Here is a 15,810-nt window from a genome sequence, read left to right as displayed (position 1 = left end):
TTTCATCAACTGATCACGTCTTTGACCCAATCATTTCTTTGCAGCATCAGTCTAATGTCACAGTAGTTTATTTGACATACTTGACACACTTTTTGTTTTCAAGTTAAGTGTATGTATGAAACACTGCATCTGACTTTTTTTATTTTAAACACAATAAAATAGGAAAGTTGTTTCAATCAAATTGTTAACTGGGTAGAATATCAAAACATAGCACACTATTGTGGTATAGTGATATTAAGGTATTGTGAAGCAAGTATTGTGATGGGCACTGTATCGCGAGGTTCAATTTGAGGCTCCCCTAACGTGTTATAAACAAGTTAGAAGATCCAAAAGTGATCATTGTTTCCGAAAGTCTGCTGAAGATCAGGTTTTATTTTGTTAGAATATGTAGGGGTTTGAAAATCTGCACATGCTCAGTTTGAACATCCAGCACTGGTAATTTATATGCAGGATTTAAAAAAAGCAGAACACCCCCTATTCCCTGATCTTTCTACTCTGTACAGTTCTTATTTTTATGAAATATTTAGATTTAGACTGGTTTAACCTGGGTTCAGTACTTGCTTATGCCTGCAAAGTTTTTATGTGATGCATGGATCATCTGGCTTCAAACAAACATCTGAGCAAAGAATGTATTCTGGGCGTTAAAAATAAATGCATGTCTTCACATGGAGACGTTAGAAATCAGGCTGAGGCCATGAACGGATTAACAACTATTCCAAATCTGAAGGGTTTAAAGTTACCAACCACCATCCTTCCACATTTTTGGACACAGTGTGAATATTTTTAAAGTAAACCTCTCTGGAAATCAACTGCTTCATTTTTTTAATGCCCTGCTTTCACATGAACTCTGGATAAGGAAACTCTGGAGGAGTGAGTCCACATGATAACCTGAGAGTGGTATGTTTTACCAGCATCCTCCTGATAAATTCACAGAATGGGAACTTTTTACTTCCTATTCTGTCAAACAACACTGAGACACAGTGAGACAGCAAACATTTTCCCAGTGTCAAACTGCTCTGAAAGCCTAAGAAAACACTGCTCTGTGTGACTTCTAATCTTATTCTTTAATTTTAAGTTTCAAAAAATTAAATGTTTTAATGAATTTTGTCCCAGCCTTCTACATTTTTATATATTTAGTTTCAAAGTTACGACATTTAATAACTTTTCAGGACATGATGGTGACTGCTAACTTGACTCGTATTAGGCTTTAAAGAGGTGTATACTAGAGGTTTCTTGAATTGATCCTGTGGCCTAATTGTTTCTTACACAAAAACCTGCTGTGGCTTCTCTCTCCTGCCATCATGGAAACTCATCTGCCTGAGCAGGGTGCTCAAACCCAACACATGCACAGAAAGTTTCTGTCAGTAAGAAGGTGGACTGATAATGAGAAAACACTGAATCGAAGAGAAAGAAAAACATCTCTCACAAAGCTGCACAATTAAAAAAAAAACTTACTGTAAAGTAACAGGAAGATACTGTCAGTAGAAACGGCCTGTAGTTTCCTGATATTTTACAGTGCATATCCCTTAGTTTATTTTAACAATATAATTCTGTATATGTAAGTAAAATAATGGTAAAAACTGACAACCCTGCCCATAGTATTTTACAGTTATTTTACATACAGTAATTTTTGTTGTGCTGGTGTTTTGTAACCATGAGTGAGGAGAGAACACATTGGATATGAGACCCTGCTGTACATTGAGATATTGAGCTGAGGGCACACGCTGTCTGTGCTCAACGTGGCATGCAAAAAATACAAAATTCAGTTTATCTTTTTTACACTTCATTTCGAAATTGGCCAACACACTGCAAAATCATTGGGAGTGCACAGACAGAGCACAGACATGTGTTTCATGCCAAATCAAGCATAGACAGCCTGTGGCCCCTGCACAACACCTCAATGTATGGCAAGATCTCATATCATTAATAGGCTTTGAAAAATACTGGCAGCAGAGCTACCAGTATTTTACCGTTATCTTAAAGTGACATTATTACAGTCCATTTGTTACAGTGCTGTATAAGATAAGATAAGATAAGTCATACTTTATTAATCCCTGGAGGGAAATTCAAGAATTGCTAAAACAGTGCTGATACAGTGCTGTGTTTATACATAACAGGATTTTAATGTTGAAATTTCATCATAAATTTACAATTATTTGTTACAGTGTGTGCTGCATGGAAGAATTAGGACATCATAATGAAAGCTGAGTATGCCCTGGTGGTCCAGATTTGGTATCAAGATGATTCGAAATAAGGATTTAATTTGAAAAGTCAAAGAAAAACGGATCAGACAGACAGAAAGTCCTTAGAAGGTAGAGTTATAGCAAATCACTTTGTCTTAAAAAGATAAATGCAAATCCAAAAATCAGAGGTGCTTTGAAACATTTCAACAGAGATGTGCACATGAGTGAGGAGGTCAGATTACTCATCCCTGATCACAAGTTGAAATTTCAACTGTGGTCTACACCATACTATGTACCAGATAATGTTTTTTGCATTAAAAAGTAAGAAAAATAATCACCAAGATTTTGAATTAGAAAGCCTAAAAGGAGAAAAGTGAAGAGAGAGATAACAGCTAAAGAAAACAAGCAGTGAAAAGGTAGATTCAATTCAAACAGGTTTCCATATGATAACACTTTTAGTAGTATTGTATCAAGGATTTCTTCTGTGATTGTGACCACCCTAAATCTGGTGGTTGTGGACAAGTGACATTTTACATGAACCTGTAACCTCTCTGTGTGTGCAAGCACAATTACATGCTTGTAGTAGATAAAGTTAAACATACACAGAGATTACAGCGGCTAAATAGAGATTTACAGACAGATTTAGGGCATTAACTTGGATCAGCAGGCATTGATAGTGACAAAGCTCAGGTGTTTGACACAACACATCAAGATACCAGATCCACATTGTGACTCACTATGACCTGGACTAATGTAATCCTGTACTTTAAAACAGGATTACAAAACTCTGTTAAATACCCAGTGGTCTTGAATGGTGTTAAATGTACTTTGATATTGCTTTGCTACATTCAATCATGTTATTTGGATTTTTTGTGTTAAGAAAGTGCTCAGGATTTAAGGTTCTTCTGCTCTTTTGGTATGTCAATGCACTTTGTGAACACTTAAATAGTAATGTGCATATAAAATAACATTCAACATTATTATATTATTCTGTATTCATTTACACTATTATTTTTAGCCAAAGAACAGCAAGGTTCATAAGAAAGGTGGGAAAGTTACTCCAATCGTACCTGTTAAGTTAAAATGTGTTTGCTGATATTAATAAGCTCTGAATATGTTCTTTTAATATAGATTTCATTAACGGGCTGTAATGTAATAACTGGGGTTTACTTGCGTCCTACTCCGTTGTTATAACCCGATTATGAGACTTGTTTTCAGCCGGCTAACTTCACCCAAACAGCAGGCTAGACGGGTAAAATCAATGAGGGTGTCTCACATCTTAACCTCTGGTTTTAGTCTTAGATTACCTGCGAGGGTGATTCCTCATCTGCACTTTGTCCTTGTTCTCCATGTCGTCCTCCCAGAAACACCTGGAGTCTTTGCAGCCGTCTGCTGGGAAACTTGACCAAGCTTGTAAGCGTTTCGAGCTCCTCACCCCCTCACTCTTTCAGCGCTAAAACCAACACAGACTACCGTGAGCTACGAGCTAACAGGTTAGCAGCAGCTAGCGGGGCAGCTAGCCCGTTCAGTCACAGCGTCCGTACCTGCAGCCCGGAAAACAGCCCGTCCATTTATCATTCACTGAAACAACGGTGAATAAATAAACAAACTTTATCCAGCTGCCGTTTCTCCACCACCACCGCTCATCCTCCTCCCATGGCCCGACAACTTTGTTTGACAAACCGCTTAGCAGTCTCTGTGACATGCAGTTGTAAAACCAGGAAGAGTAGTGAAGAGGGAGCAGGAAGGCGGGCCGAACAAAGGCTGAAGAGCCGCACATCACCGGCAGGGGGCGCCAGGTACTCTGAATAAGCTATACATGTGAACGTGTGGTTTATTCTATACGACATAAGAGTTAGACATGCAAAGAATGAATGCAGAGATACAAATAAACGAAAGAATATTCTAAAATTTGATTTATTCATTCTTATCTTTTTTAATACAAACGAACAGAGGGGTGACACCAAGATCTGACAACATTATCTGTGAAATACAAGTATAAATGCAGATACAAGCTTAATTAAAAAACACAAAATCAAGAATATTTGAAATATTTGTTTTTCCTTTCTGGGGGGGAATATACAACCCTAAATCCAAAAATAGTGGTTGGTGTGTAGAATATTTATAAAAATAAAAGAGGTTGGGAGTTGTTGTTTTTTTTGCAACAAAGTTCACTAATGTTACAAGGGACAACAACACCGTAAAAAAAAGTGGGGCAGCATGCAAAAATGTACTCAGGGGGGCATTCCACACTAAAAATAGGTTGATTATCAACAGGTTAGTACCATAACTGGGTTTCAAAAGGACACTCCAGAGATTTTAAGTCAGTCAGATGGAAAGATTGGAAGAATTTTACTACTCCAAGACTGTACGGAGCGTAATATCATTAAAAGATTTTTTTAAAAGTGGAGAAATCTCTAAACAAAAGGGACACAAAACAAACCCAACACAGGATGGATGAGATCTTTAGGCCCTCTGACGGCATCACATCAAAAACAGACATGACTCTGCAGTGGATATCACAGCATGAGCCCAAAATCATTTTAAAAACCAGTCTGTGAATTCTGTTCATCAAAAGGTCAGACTCAAACTGTACCCTGCAAAGGAATCCATATTCAATATGAACATGACCCAGGAACACCAGCAACTTGACAGAATTAAGATAATAAGGATGAGATGAGGACATGAAAAAACTGCTCTTAGGTCTGATGAATCTGCCTCTGACATTCTTCTTGGAAACCATGGACAGACAGGATGGACCAAAATAAATAAATAAAAACTGATTGACATTTCTACATTTTTTTCCTTTGGTCTCTTCAGATTTAAACTCAAGTACAGTCATGGACATGTTGGAAAACAGTCTGCAGAGCAGTGTAGCGAGGGAAGAGTTAAAGTAAATAAAGACAGATCTTGGCTGATTGATGAGCAAAGAGCACACCATCAGTTTTTGATTATGTTAACACCTTAAAGAAAAAACCACGAGGCACAGGAACATACATTAATAGAATATTTTATTTAGAGGAACAAACAGCATAGCAATGTTCACTTCTAACAGTAAATAGCATCCAGGGGGCAAGAAGGAGCTTCATCCTTGGAGCAGGAATGAATCATGGTAAAGGAGGAGCTAGAGGAAGACACAGAAGAAGAAAACTATTAGAAACAGGTTCAGAGGTGACTTTGTGGTCTACTTCAGTCTGTCTACTCTGGGTCCTGCACAGAAGTTTTTTTTTTTTTACTACAATTACTATTTGCTTCATTCACTACTTGTTGCCCGGTAACAAAGCCTGACTGATTAAAAAAAGACTCACAAAGATTTTTACTCCCCGGATGGCCGCACGCTCTCGAAGATGCCTGCTTCCCTCATGGCGTTGAACTCTTTGACGGAGTCGTACTGCTTGTAGAAGTCAGCGTAGGCCTGTTTCCTGGGCTCTGTCACTAGGTACTGAGGAAGGAAAGAAACAAGCCAATTAGACTCAAAATTAGACAGAAACGTGTGTGTGTGTGTGTGTGTGTGTGTGTGTGTGTGTGTGTGTGTGTACATGTGTATGTCAGAACATGAACAGGGGGGCTTAGTGAGTGAGTAGGGGGCGACAGGAAGACAAATTCTCATCATCCATTTACAAAGGCCGTGGCAGTGGAGTCCTGTGGCCGTGTGTCCTCTCACCTTGAATGAAACGGCAGCTACCAGAGACAGAGAGAAAGCAATGGGCAGGTGAAACCTCAGACGCTTTCCCAGCAGCCCCCTCATCACTGGCTTTGGCAGAGACATGGTGATTAACCTGCAGGGGAGAGAAGACAAATGTTACTTTGGATATCATACTGGAGGAGGTCTGTGTGATTTCACTGAATCACATGACTCACTAACAATTGGGGTGTTAAGAGTTCGACTGTACGTGTTGCTCATTTCCTCTCAAATTCAATGTCAAGTTGTTATCAGATACAGATGCACAAGATACTCCCTGTAATATATACATTTAGGAGGAAAGCTTCTTGTGTTATTGATTCAAAAACTCCACTATAAAACCAGACCAGCACCACTTTTCAAGGCTGATACAGGGATGCTGCATTGAGGAGATTTTTATTGCCAGTGAAAAAGATCAATGAGCATGTTTACAGCTCAGAAATCAAACAGATAAGGTAGAGGGGAGGTAAAAGTTTTGCAAGATAAGTTAACAGATCTTTAATAAACTCAAATGTTATACAGCAGCTCTGCACGGGACAATGTTATTGTTATACACTGATATTGATACACTGCTATACTAAAACACTGATATCTTTTACTTTATAGAAAATATCAGTCTGAACCTATTACATGTTGAGAATATGACTAACTGGTTTAAAGGCTTTATATCCAACAAAAACTATGACATCAAAATGAGAAAATCATCAACACCAGCATCCTGTGTCATTTTTTTATTATTGTTAGTTTATGATCCATTTTTTTAAAAGCTGCTCAATTTAATTCAGACATCTGTGATATAATGTGGCCCATTTGACACTGACCCAAACTGTATCACAGAACTCATCTGGTCACAGGTCGTCTCCTACATCACATGTATATTTAAAACAAACAGAAGGAAAAAAACAGTTCAACGCTCCTTTAACTTTGGTACATGGATGAAAAACTCTCGATGTTTTGGAGTTTGAACTTGTGTCTACTTTGACATAGGAGCAGCGACAGCAGTTTAGATATTATCTTTAAGTTTAACCAGCTGGGAAAGATTCACATTTCGGTTTAGTTTTTAGAATCTGTCCTTGTTGAAAAGATCAGAACGTTTGTTTAAATTTTTGGTATTTTCAGATGTCTGGCTAGTGTTTTCCAAAGATTATGTCACTATGAGATGTAGATATCTAAATTTTTAAACTGTATATTGATATCACTATCGATCTATGATGGAAAGACTTCAGGACTAAATGTCCGACAAAAGAGGTTTGACTGTTGTTGCTGAAATGACCAAATCGACAAAACTATCTTCTACAGTAAACTCATCTGATGTTAAAGGAAGCCCTTAAAAAACCTGACATGTAATTGAGAATAGTACAGACCTGGCTTTGAACACAGAATAATGAAACATTTCCAACCTCCCACTGCAGCAGTGAAGTAAACCGTTTTTGGTGGGTTTAGGGAGCTACATTTGGTTTGATCTGATGCACAATGCTGATATGCTTTGTTTGAGTCATCATCAGCAGTAGATAAGCACCACATTTCTTCTTATTACCTGTTAGCTCAATGTATGTTCCAGGGTGCGACCAAAAGTTTTTAGAGTGCGACTACCATCCTTTTTAGGTCACACCTTTCATTGCACCTGGCACCACCCCAAACATAGATTTCCTTCGAAAGCATATCATCTCTCTGTGTTCACCTGTGACTGAGTACAAAATACTTACATTTCTGGATATAGGGAGATAACAGAACAAATATTCATGTACCGGGTGGTAAACGTTGTCAGGGCTCAACAGTGCAAGGAGCTACTCGCATCTGCTACTAAAAATATTACAGTGCAAGTTGTGATTTTAATTTGGTAGCACCCGTGCGACTACGAAAAATGACCATTCATAACACGTTTTATCTTGTGTTGACTATGTTGAAAGTTGTGGCAGGTGATATCCCTGAACGCAGCCTCAGCTGGAAACATGTTCAGCTTTGAAACGTTTGATTTATTGACCCAACTGCACAGCAAGCTAGCCTTTGGCACAAAGGTACAGACAAACATACCACGGCGCCCCCAAAGCCTCATCTCGACCAATCACAGCGCAGCAGTGAGACTGGTTGCCGGGCAACGTACACTGACAGAACAGCGAGCAACATTTTAAAGTATTTTAGAAGAAGGACATAACGATTAATAACACCAATATGAAGCCCATCAGTTATTATTTTAAAAGACCAACAAAACCGGATCATGTGGACTCTTAATTGAGGCAAGAGGAAGAAATGGAGCAAGGGGGAGAAATTGACGGCGATGGAGAATCCAGACGCTGTGTCTCAAGACACCGCAGAGTAAGGCTGGACAATTAATCGGATTTTAATCGTGATTTCAATTTTGCCATTTGACAATCATAAAAACAATATAATCGAAGAAAAATCAATTAATATTCCACACAGTGTAGATGTATGCAAGTTCCTGTGCTTCATAGCTCTTCTGTGTTCAATGTGCAGCCACAGCGAGTGTGTGTGACTTATGTGTATCAATAATACTTTACGTGCCACTTGCTGGTTCTTTAAAGTTGTGTTTAAATCAGTACTAAAGTTTTTGAATAAATGAATAATTGTGTTAATAATATTAATTGTGATTTCAATATCACTTAAAATAATCGGGATTCTTATTTTTACCATAATCACCCAGCCCTACCGCAGAGGCAGGGCCGCTGCCGTTCCCGGTCGTAAGAGATACAAGTTTAATGCTGGCTGGCAGAAAGCTTTCCCATGGCTCCTTTACGAGAACACATTAATGCATTGTAAGTACTGCATGGCGCATTAATAAACAGCTGGGAAGTCTGTTTTTGTCACCTTAATCTTAAACGAGATTCTGTAGTGAAACACAGTAAATCAAACAGTCATGTCGGGTGCCGAGAAGCATAATTAAGCGTCCTTTGTAATTAAAGAACATGCATTGATGCAAACCCTTCCCTCAAAGTTCAAGCACCTTTGGAAAAAAACTTCATTAATGTTGTATAGAGAGATTATCAGTCTACTTAATAAAGTCATGCATCTCAACCGCAGAAGCATTTAGCTTCATTCATTCAGACAATAAGCGTTTTTAAACACTAAACTCAACCTATTAGAAGCATCAAAATGTGTGGTTTTTCTGTGGACAGTTGTCAAAAACAATGCTACACAACAGAGGCAACTTCTGTCAAGTTTCGACCGTTACAGTCGCAACGGATGTTTTGGCGTTAATAGCCACCATACTAACTGGTGACTTTTAGCTGACGGCAGTCGTGATTAACAGCCGAGAGTCACCAGTTAACAGGGTCACACTTTACACTGATACACCAGCGACGTCTGCGTGTGTGTATTTAAATGTGTATTCTTTATCCAACCTCAGTTAACCAGGTGTGACTGCAAACAAGCAATAATAACTGCTAATACTCAAAACACAGATTTGACTTTGCTTATTTAAAGAAAAAGTTGGTTTGGGGCTGAGGTTCTGACCGAACATGGACTCAATATGGACAGTGAATAATGAGTGAACCTATAAATTATTATTAACCAGGGCTTGAGACTGCGACCATTTTTCAGTGTGTGAGAGCAAAAAATTCATCTGGTCGCTCTCGTGCGAGTGCATAAGTTTTTATACTCCATCTATCACGGGCACTGAACAAGACATTGTGGTTTGAATTCTCCCTCTCTTTCACTGGCTCAGTCAGTCTCCTCCACCTGAACTCTTTCCTGTTCTGAAGAGAGAGCGCCGTCGCATCATACATTGAAGACAGACAGAACTTCACAACAGCACGCGTTTCACTATTGTCCAGTCAGCCTTCTCACTATATGATTCACACTGCTCTAAACTCTCCTTATTGGAGAGGATGCCACGTTAGAGCAGAGCTATGTTAGTTTAACTCACGACATGTCATTTCAACACCTAAAAAGAAAGATAGAAAACGGCTAAGGCTCTGATAAACTCTCAATCAACAAGTGCAGCACCGTTATCTGTCTCCGTCTCTGAGGTCTCCTGCAGCGTCTTTGGATGAAACCAACTAAGAGAGAGGGGGTGGATGGTTCTTGAGTTTTCAATATAATGCCCAACTGCGGGACTTGATTTGACTTAGAAAAATATTAGAGCTCACAGGATCATACTTAAAGTTGGGGGACAATCAGGAGAAATCACAAGCTAGGAGACCAGCGGGAGAACGCCCACCTAATATCTGTCCACTTACTGATCTCTTCTGTCCACTCACTGCTATTTCACAAACCTGGGAGCATTTTACTGTCCGTCAAATTTGATGATATTAGGTTAAAAATGTGTTTTTTGTTGGTTAACTTCCCCATGTCAGTTGACAAACCATTATACTCAACAGTGCTTCTGCACCCAAGTTGCGCGCGCATCCACCATTGCTGACAAACAAATAATCCCTCTATATTATAACACATTTTCACAAGCTTAAGCCTGTTGGAGAAAAGTATTGGGTTAGGATTACCCGTTAATAACAGACAATTGTTATATTATTATATTTTTTATAATCTTGTTCTTATACCATTCCTCGGTTGCACTATGCACATGAATGCCTTTAATTCACTTTAAGTCTATGTTTATCCCACTTTCGAATTTATGTTTTTCATTCAAATAAATTTAATTATTCTGCTTATAAAGGCCTCCTCCTTGACTGCATATCTTTGTATCAAAGAAAAACATACTACTTGGTAACTTTTCATTGTTCTACTAAAAATATGTGTGTGCTACTAGATTTTTCAACTTGGTAGCACCCGTGCTATTTGGGAAAATGCTTAGCCTCAAGCCCTCGTCACAGACTGTGGGAATGAGGTCGCTTAACTCAAATTACTTAGGACATATTCACTTTATACCTCATGTTGCTCAAAGTGTATGTGGAAAGTGTAATGCTCTTTTCTTATCAGTTTGATCTTGTCAATAATGTCCTACAGGTTGATCTGATCGGTGAGTCCCTGCAGGCAGGTCGCCATTAAACACCGCTGCCAAGTCAGGTCAACAACACTGATCGTGTGACCCTCAACATATAAACTGTCTATTTCCAGCAACGAGTTCGTTATTACCCTTTCTCATTCAAAATTACACATAAACATTACTTGGTCACATTAGAAAGGTACTAACAAGAATGACAGTAGTATAGTGCTTACTTGATGGTGTGACGCTGGTGTTTAAGTGGGGCAATGTCATAAACACAACACGAGAAATTGCTTAATTTATTGGAATTAAATTGATTTGACTCTTAAAATTACATTACGGATCAAAGACAATAACGTTACAAATATCATTTGCAATTAGAAAAGCGTTTATGTTTGACTGTGATTAAAAGCTCTGGGCTAGCACTGGGCTCTGTCGGAAAACGGAAGCATAAGCTAACAGCGGCTAGCTCCATTCAGCTAAATGCTAAAAACCCGGACAAATGAGCAGAAATTGGGAAAACTTTGGTTCAGTGAACAAATTTATAGCTTCCCCAAGCATATGGAACAACTCTTCGATAAGAATTCACACAGATATGAAAGTTTACGTGGTTTAGGATGAAATAATACTCACAATTTGGACTCACGACCTTCACAGAAACCGCTCTCACTGTTCAGTTGCGTAGCTCTACCGGAAGAGACTTCAGCGGAAGCCGGAGAGGGACAAAATTAAACTGTATCACGTGAAACAGAAGTCAGGGCAAATGAGGTCATGGAAAAAGAAGACAAGCAAGCACTCTCATCTCAGGATAATAAAAAAAGATATATATTTAGTAAAAGAGTTGTTGGGAGTATTTGGATGGAAACTGAAAAATCCAGTGTGAGTGCCTGGGTTGAAACCATTCCAAGTCACATATTTTAAAAAAAAAGATGGCAGATAAGAAGACTATACCGTGGAGGCTGATCGGGCAGTTTTGTCCTGAATAGAATAGAATAGAATAGAATAGAATAGAATAGAATAGAATGATCTTTTTGATACCCCATGTGTTTTTTGTTGTTGTTGTTGTTGTTGTTGTTGTTGTTTTGTTTTGTTTTTGTTTTGTTTTTGTTTTTTTGCCGCAGCAGCTCACAGAAAAAGTGAAAAAAAAAATGCAATTACAATAAGAAATATAATAAGAGGAAGTGTATAAAATTAGAAATTTAAAGAAATACAAAAAAAGGTAGAAAAATATTACTATTTACATAGAAAAAAACGAGGACAAGATCAGCACTTGACATAAACTGTGAATACCAGGATGATATGCAAAAAGGCCTGGATTTTTGGAATGCTAGACGGCTAACGGTAAGAGTTCGGGTTTGTTATGATGTGTCCAAAGGTCTTATTGCAGCTGGGAGGAATGACCTGCGGTAGCGCTCCATCTTGCAGGGTGGGAGTCTGCTGCTGAAGGCGCTTCTTAAGTCCCCCACAGTCTCATGCAGTGGGTGAGAGGGTTGACCATAATGGATACCAGCTTTGCCAGCATCCTCTTCTCACCCACCTCCTCCAGGGAGTCCAAGAAGCAGTCTTTGCTTGGCAAAGTGCAGTTTATGGAATTGGATTCCAAAATAAGATATTAATTATTAAGAAGTTTATAAGATAAGATAAGATAAGACATACTTTATTAATCCCCGGAGGGAAATTCAAGTTGTTTGGGCACTCTTCCAAGCAAAGAATTGTACACTCTGATGGCTGCAGGGAGGAATGATCTTCGGTACCTCTCGGTCCTGCAGCGCACAGAGGTAAGGCGTCCCCTGCTGCTGGCAGGCCACTGATTTATAATACATTATATCACCATAGTAATTAGATTAAAAGTAATGTAAGGCCTACTGTAGCGACAGGTGAGCTTTACAAACATTTTTTCAGTAAAAAAACAACAACGTAGAATTGTGCCTTTATTCATTTTATTAACTTTCATTTTGAAAGATTTTCCAAATTCCAGTTCAATTCAGCTATTATAATGCTGGGTCATCAATGGTCATTTCTGTGCCCCAGACAATTTATCTATTCATGGTGATATCCATCATGAATCAAAGTCTTAGTATCTTACTGGGTATCTACAGCCATACCTCTCGAGGACACATCAAGAAGACCATCCACCTCCAGGCTGTGGAGTGTGTTCTAATATTTGGATGTGACATGTGCTCTGACATCACGCCACAAGCATTCAGTCCTACAGGTAAAAAGTGCAATACAGTCAAACATCAATGACATGTTCATTTTTTTTTGCAAATGATAAACCAGACAAGTCATTCAAAAAAAAAAAAAAAAAACCTTTGATTGTGGATGCTTTGTCCTGCCTTGGAACGGTTCCCCTGATGTTGCACATATATCTGGCAATATCCACATTTTCTGCTCCCTGATCACCTCTGACCCTGTAGTGCAAACAAAAAAGACCAAAGAGTGAAAATAGCTGTTTGTACTTTACAGAATACAGAATAAGACTGCACTCTTTCACAGTGGCTGTGTTAAGCCTATATACATTTAACAAAGATGAAAAGAATTAACATTTTTAGCATATGAGAACATAAAAAGATGATGAAACTGAGAGACAAACAAGTGAGCAAAGGGATATTGGAGGAAATATAACAGCGTTGCTTATTTCTTTAAGTTAACAAAAACAATGACTCTTTTGCACATTCAAGATAATAAATTTATACCTTAAGGGTATGCCATGCTTCTCTGTTGCTCTTTTGAAGGCAGCAAGTGCAGTTGATGAGTGATTGTTGGTTGCAGTTTCAAAGCACATCACCTGCATTATTACAATTTTAAATTTTTTATTCTTAACACCATATCATACATTCTCGCCTCTGCAAATATCTTATAAGATGAAATTGTTATGTGGTTAGGCTATGATTAAAATCCAAAATTATACTGTAAAATGTGTTCTTCAATTTTAAAGTAGTTCAACATCACACTTTATAGGAAATCCAGCAAAATGCAATGTACACCAATTCATGACTGAGACAAAATCAAATTATTAGATAAAAAATATGTGAAATTCAATCTACCTTTCTGGAAATGTTCTATGTAATTAATACCTAGTTCATGAATAAATGATTAGTAAATCAATAATACTCTGACTCTCCTCCTTGGTATCCTGTATGCGGGGCGGGGGTGTACTTTTACACGTCACATAAAAGGCAACAACCGACAGGTCTCTGTGAACAATACATGTTGTAATGCTACAATCTGACCACATGAGGGAGGCTCAGCAATACTCATCTCACATCTGAGCTGGCAGAATCTCTGTGCTACATGGTAGATATCTATTTTGTGGAATGCAATGTTTTCTGTTTACATGTAAGTTCAAACTGTTGTTATCTATGGCACAGAATTAAAATGGAGCTATGTTAATGTTTGATGGTGGTTTGTTCTACCTCAGCATCCATTACCATAGTTTTTCTTTCAGAAATGTTTAAGAAAAAAACTATAACATCAAAGTAAAAACACATCATCCCATTTCTAAAAGATAATGTGAACAAAAATATCTAAGGCCTTTTAAAAAAATCAACTTTGAAATACGTATTGCTGTTACTTTCTTTTGATTTTATGAATAATCAATGTTTTGGAGGCATGGGAATGTTACAATAGACACTACATAACTGCTTTTAAGAGTTTTCAGAAAGATAGCCTGTGGGGAAAATTACACACAAACTGTGACCGTGTTGAGTCGTGTGTGAAAATCAATTGTTATAGCAACACAATGAAGAATCAGCTTCACAGATAAGAGTCCAAAAGATAACTAGAATCATATCTACAAATACCATCTATTTCTGATCAACATGGACACACAGAGACTAATACGTTCATACATATCAAATTTATTGATTTAGGATATTTAGATTAATATTACATACATATAACATACTTTGGTAATTTTCAAAGAGGGGATCAGTATTTTGTACCAATTTTGTTCATAAAAAATCTTCTAAAGGCCACTGAATACTGCAAACACAGATTTCAAAGTGCTTTTAACTCAAAACACAGAATTGTGTGTGTGTGTGTGTGTGCATGTGTGTGTGTGTGTGTGTGTGTGTGTGTGTGCGTGCGTGCGTGCGTGCGTGCGTGCGTGCATGCATGCGTGTGTGTGTGTACGTTATAGTAATTTGATGCATTCAGTGTGACCTGGGGGGTATTGCACAAAACCAGGATAAGGGATTAAGCTGGCAAACATTGGTTATCCTGGATGAAGTTAGCCTCAAATCGGTTGAACAAAAGCTGGCCAAGTTTATCCCAGACTAGTTACCATGGTGATTTATTCTCTGCAGCTAGACTGCTCCAGACCAGGCTAACTACCAGGATAAAATTAATCCTGTGCTGGCTCTGCTCTCTGTAATGTAAGAAATGAGCGTCGTTTACAGCATTTCCATGCTTTTTCTACACATTTCATCATTTAATCATCCTGCATCCAAATCTTACATCTGTAGTCATTGCATTTGCTGGTATTGTTTATTTGCACAGATTGTATGAAGACAAAAATAACTTTTAACACAGACAGTTGATAATCTTTTCTTTATAAATACAAGTCCCACAATAAAAATTAAAATTATTATAAAGAAAATGGAAAAAAAACAGGCCTTACTGAAATTGGTACTAAACCAAACGGATGTAAAAAAAATAAAAAAAACAACCCTAAACCTACAGAATGAGAAATAGGGGAAACAAAGGAAATATAAATATATCACACCACTGAAATGGACTACAACAGAGGACAGACAGAATATAACTTTGTCTTTACTGTCTCCTTAAAATAGGAAAATCATCCTATTTTGGGACTCCACCTTTCGGAGTGAAAGGGTCCCACATCATTCTGACTCCACTTTCTAACTTAAACAATCTTTCTATTCATTCATTCGGTCTCTTTGTCAGCCCTACTGTTATATTGCAATACTAATAAAGACAGCTTGTCAAATTGCTGTCAGAGGTTTAATTAATATGTATATCACTATCTGTCACAGTCCCCCTGGATCCCCTCCATCACTGGCCTCCTTTTATTCAAGTCAAGT

The 15,810-nt window shown here is 38.0% G+C and overlaps 2 protein-coding genes across 3 annotated transcripts in view; both read right to left on the bottom strand.

The window, feature by feature from the left end:
• The window catches only part of LOC141792248 (serine/threonine-protein kinase 4-like), a 54,357-nt gene extending 50,437 nt beyond the window's left edge, over positions 1-3,920 (bottom strand). The window contains exons 1-2 of one of the 2 annotated variants that reach the window (XM_074673108.1): positions 3,728-3,920; positions 3,491-3,636 (exon numbers count right to left, since the gene is read on the bottom strand). In XM_074673108.1, the coding sequence (XP_074529209.1) occupies positions 3,491-3,534 (44 nt within the window). In that variant the 5' untranslated portion in view covers positions 3,535-3,636; positions 3,728-3,920. Of the gene's footprint in view, positions 1-3,490 lie in introns of both variants that reach the window. The other variant, XM_074673116.1, reaches the window with a different exon arrangement.
• A 1,257-nt stretch (positions 3,921-5,177) lies between these two features.
• Positions 5,178-11,528, bottom strand: cox6c (cytochrome c oxidase subunit 6C). The gene is made up of 4 exons (XM_074673126.1): positions 11,399-11,528; positions 5,848-5,962; positions 5,492-5,625; positions 5,178-5,307 (listed from the first exon to the last, which is right to left on the bottom strand). Exons 2-3 carry the CDS (start codon positions 5,950-5,952, stop codon positions 5,500-5,502), a joined length of 231 nt encoding a protein of 76 aa, XP_074529227.1. The 5' UTR covers positions 5,953-5,962; positions 11,399-11,528; the 3' UTR covers positions 5,178-5,307; positions 5,492-5,499.
• Positions 11,529-15,810: the final 4,282 nt, after the last annotated feature.

The sequence above is a fragment of the Halichoeres trimaculatus genome, unplaced genomic scaffold (assembly GCF_033239565.1).
Source record: "Halichoeres trimaculatus isolate MK-OKI-2021-1 unplaced genomic scaffold, fHalTri1.1 fHalTri1_scaffold_1, whole genome shotgun sequence".
In the NCBI taxonomy this organism is placed as follows: Eukaryota; Metazoa; Chordata; class Actinopteri; order Labriformes; family Labridae; genus Halichoeres; species Halichoeres trimaculatus.
The sequence above is the reverse complement of the archived record's forward strand: the minus strand, read 5'-3'. Positions and strand labels throughout refer to the sequence as shown.

Excerpts from the sequence above, each read along its gene's own strand:
- cox6c (XM_074673126.1), bottom strand. The coding sequence starts at position 5,952 with ATGTCTCTGCCAAAGCCAGTGATGAGGGGGCTGCTGGGAAAGCGTCTG. Across the intron at positions 5,626-5,847 it reads TAGCTGCCGTTTCATTCAAG|TACCTAGTGACAGAGCCCAG; the intron begins GTGAGAGGACAC and ends TTCCTTCCTCAG.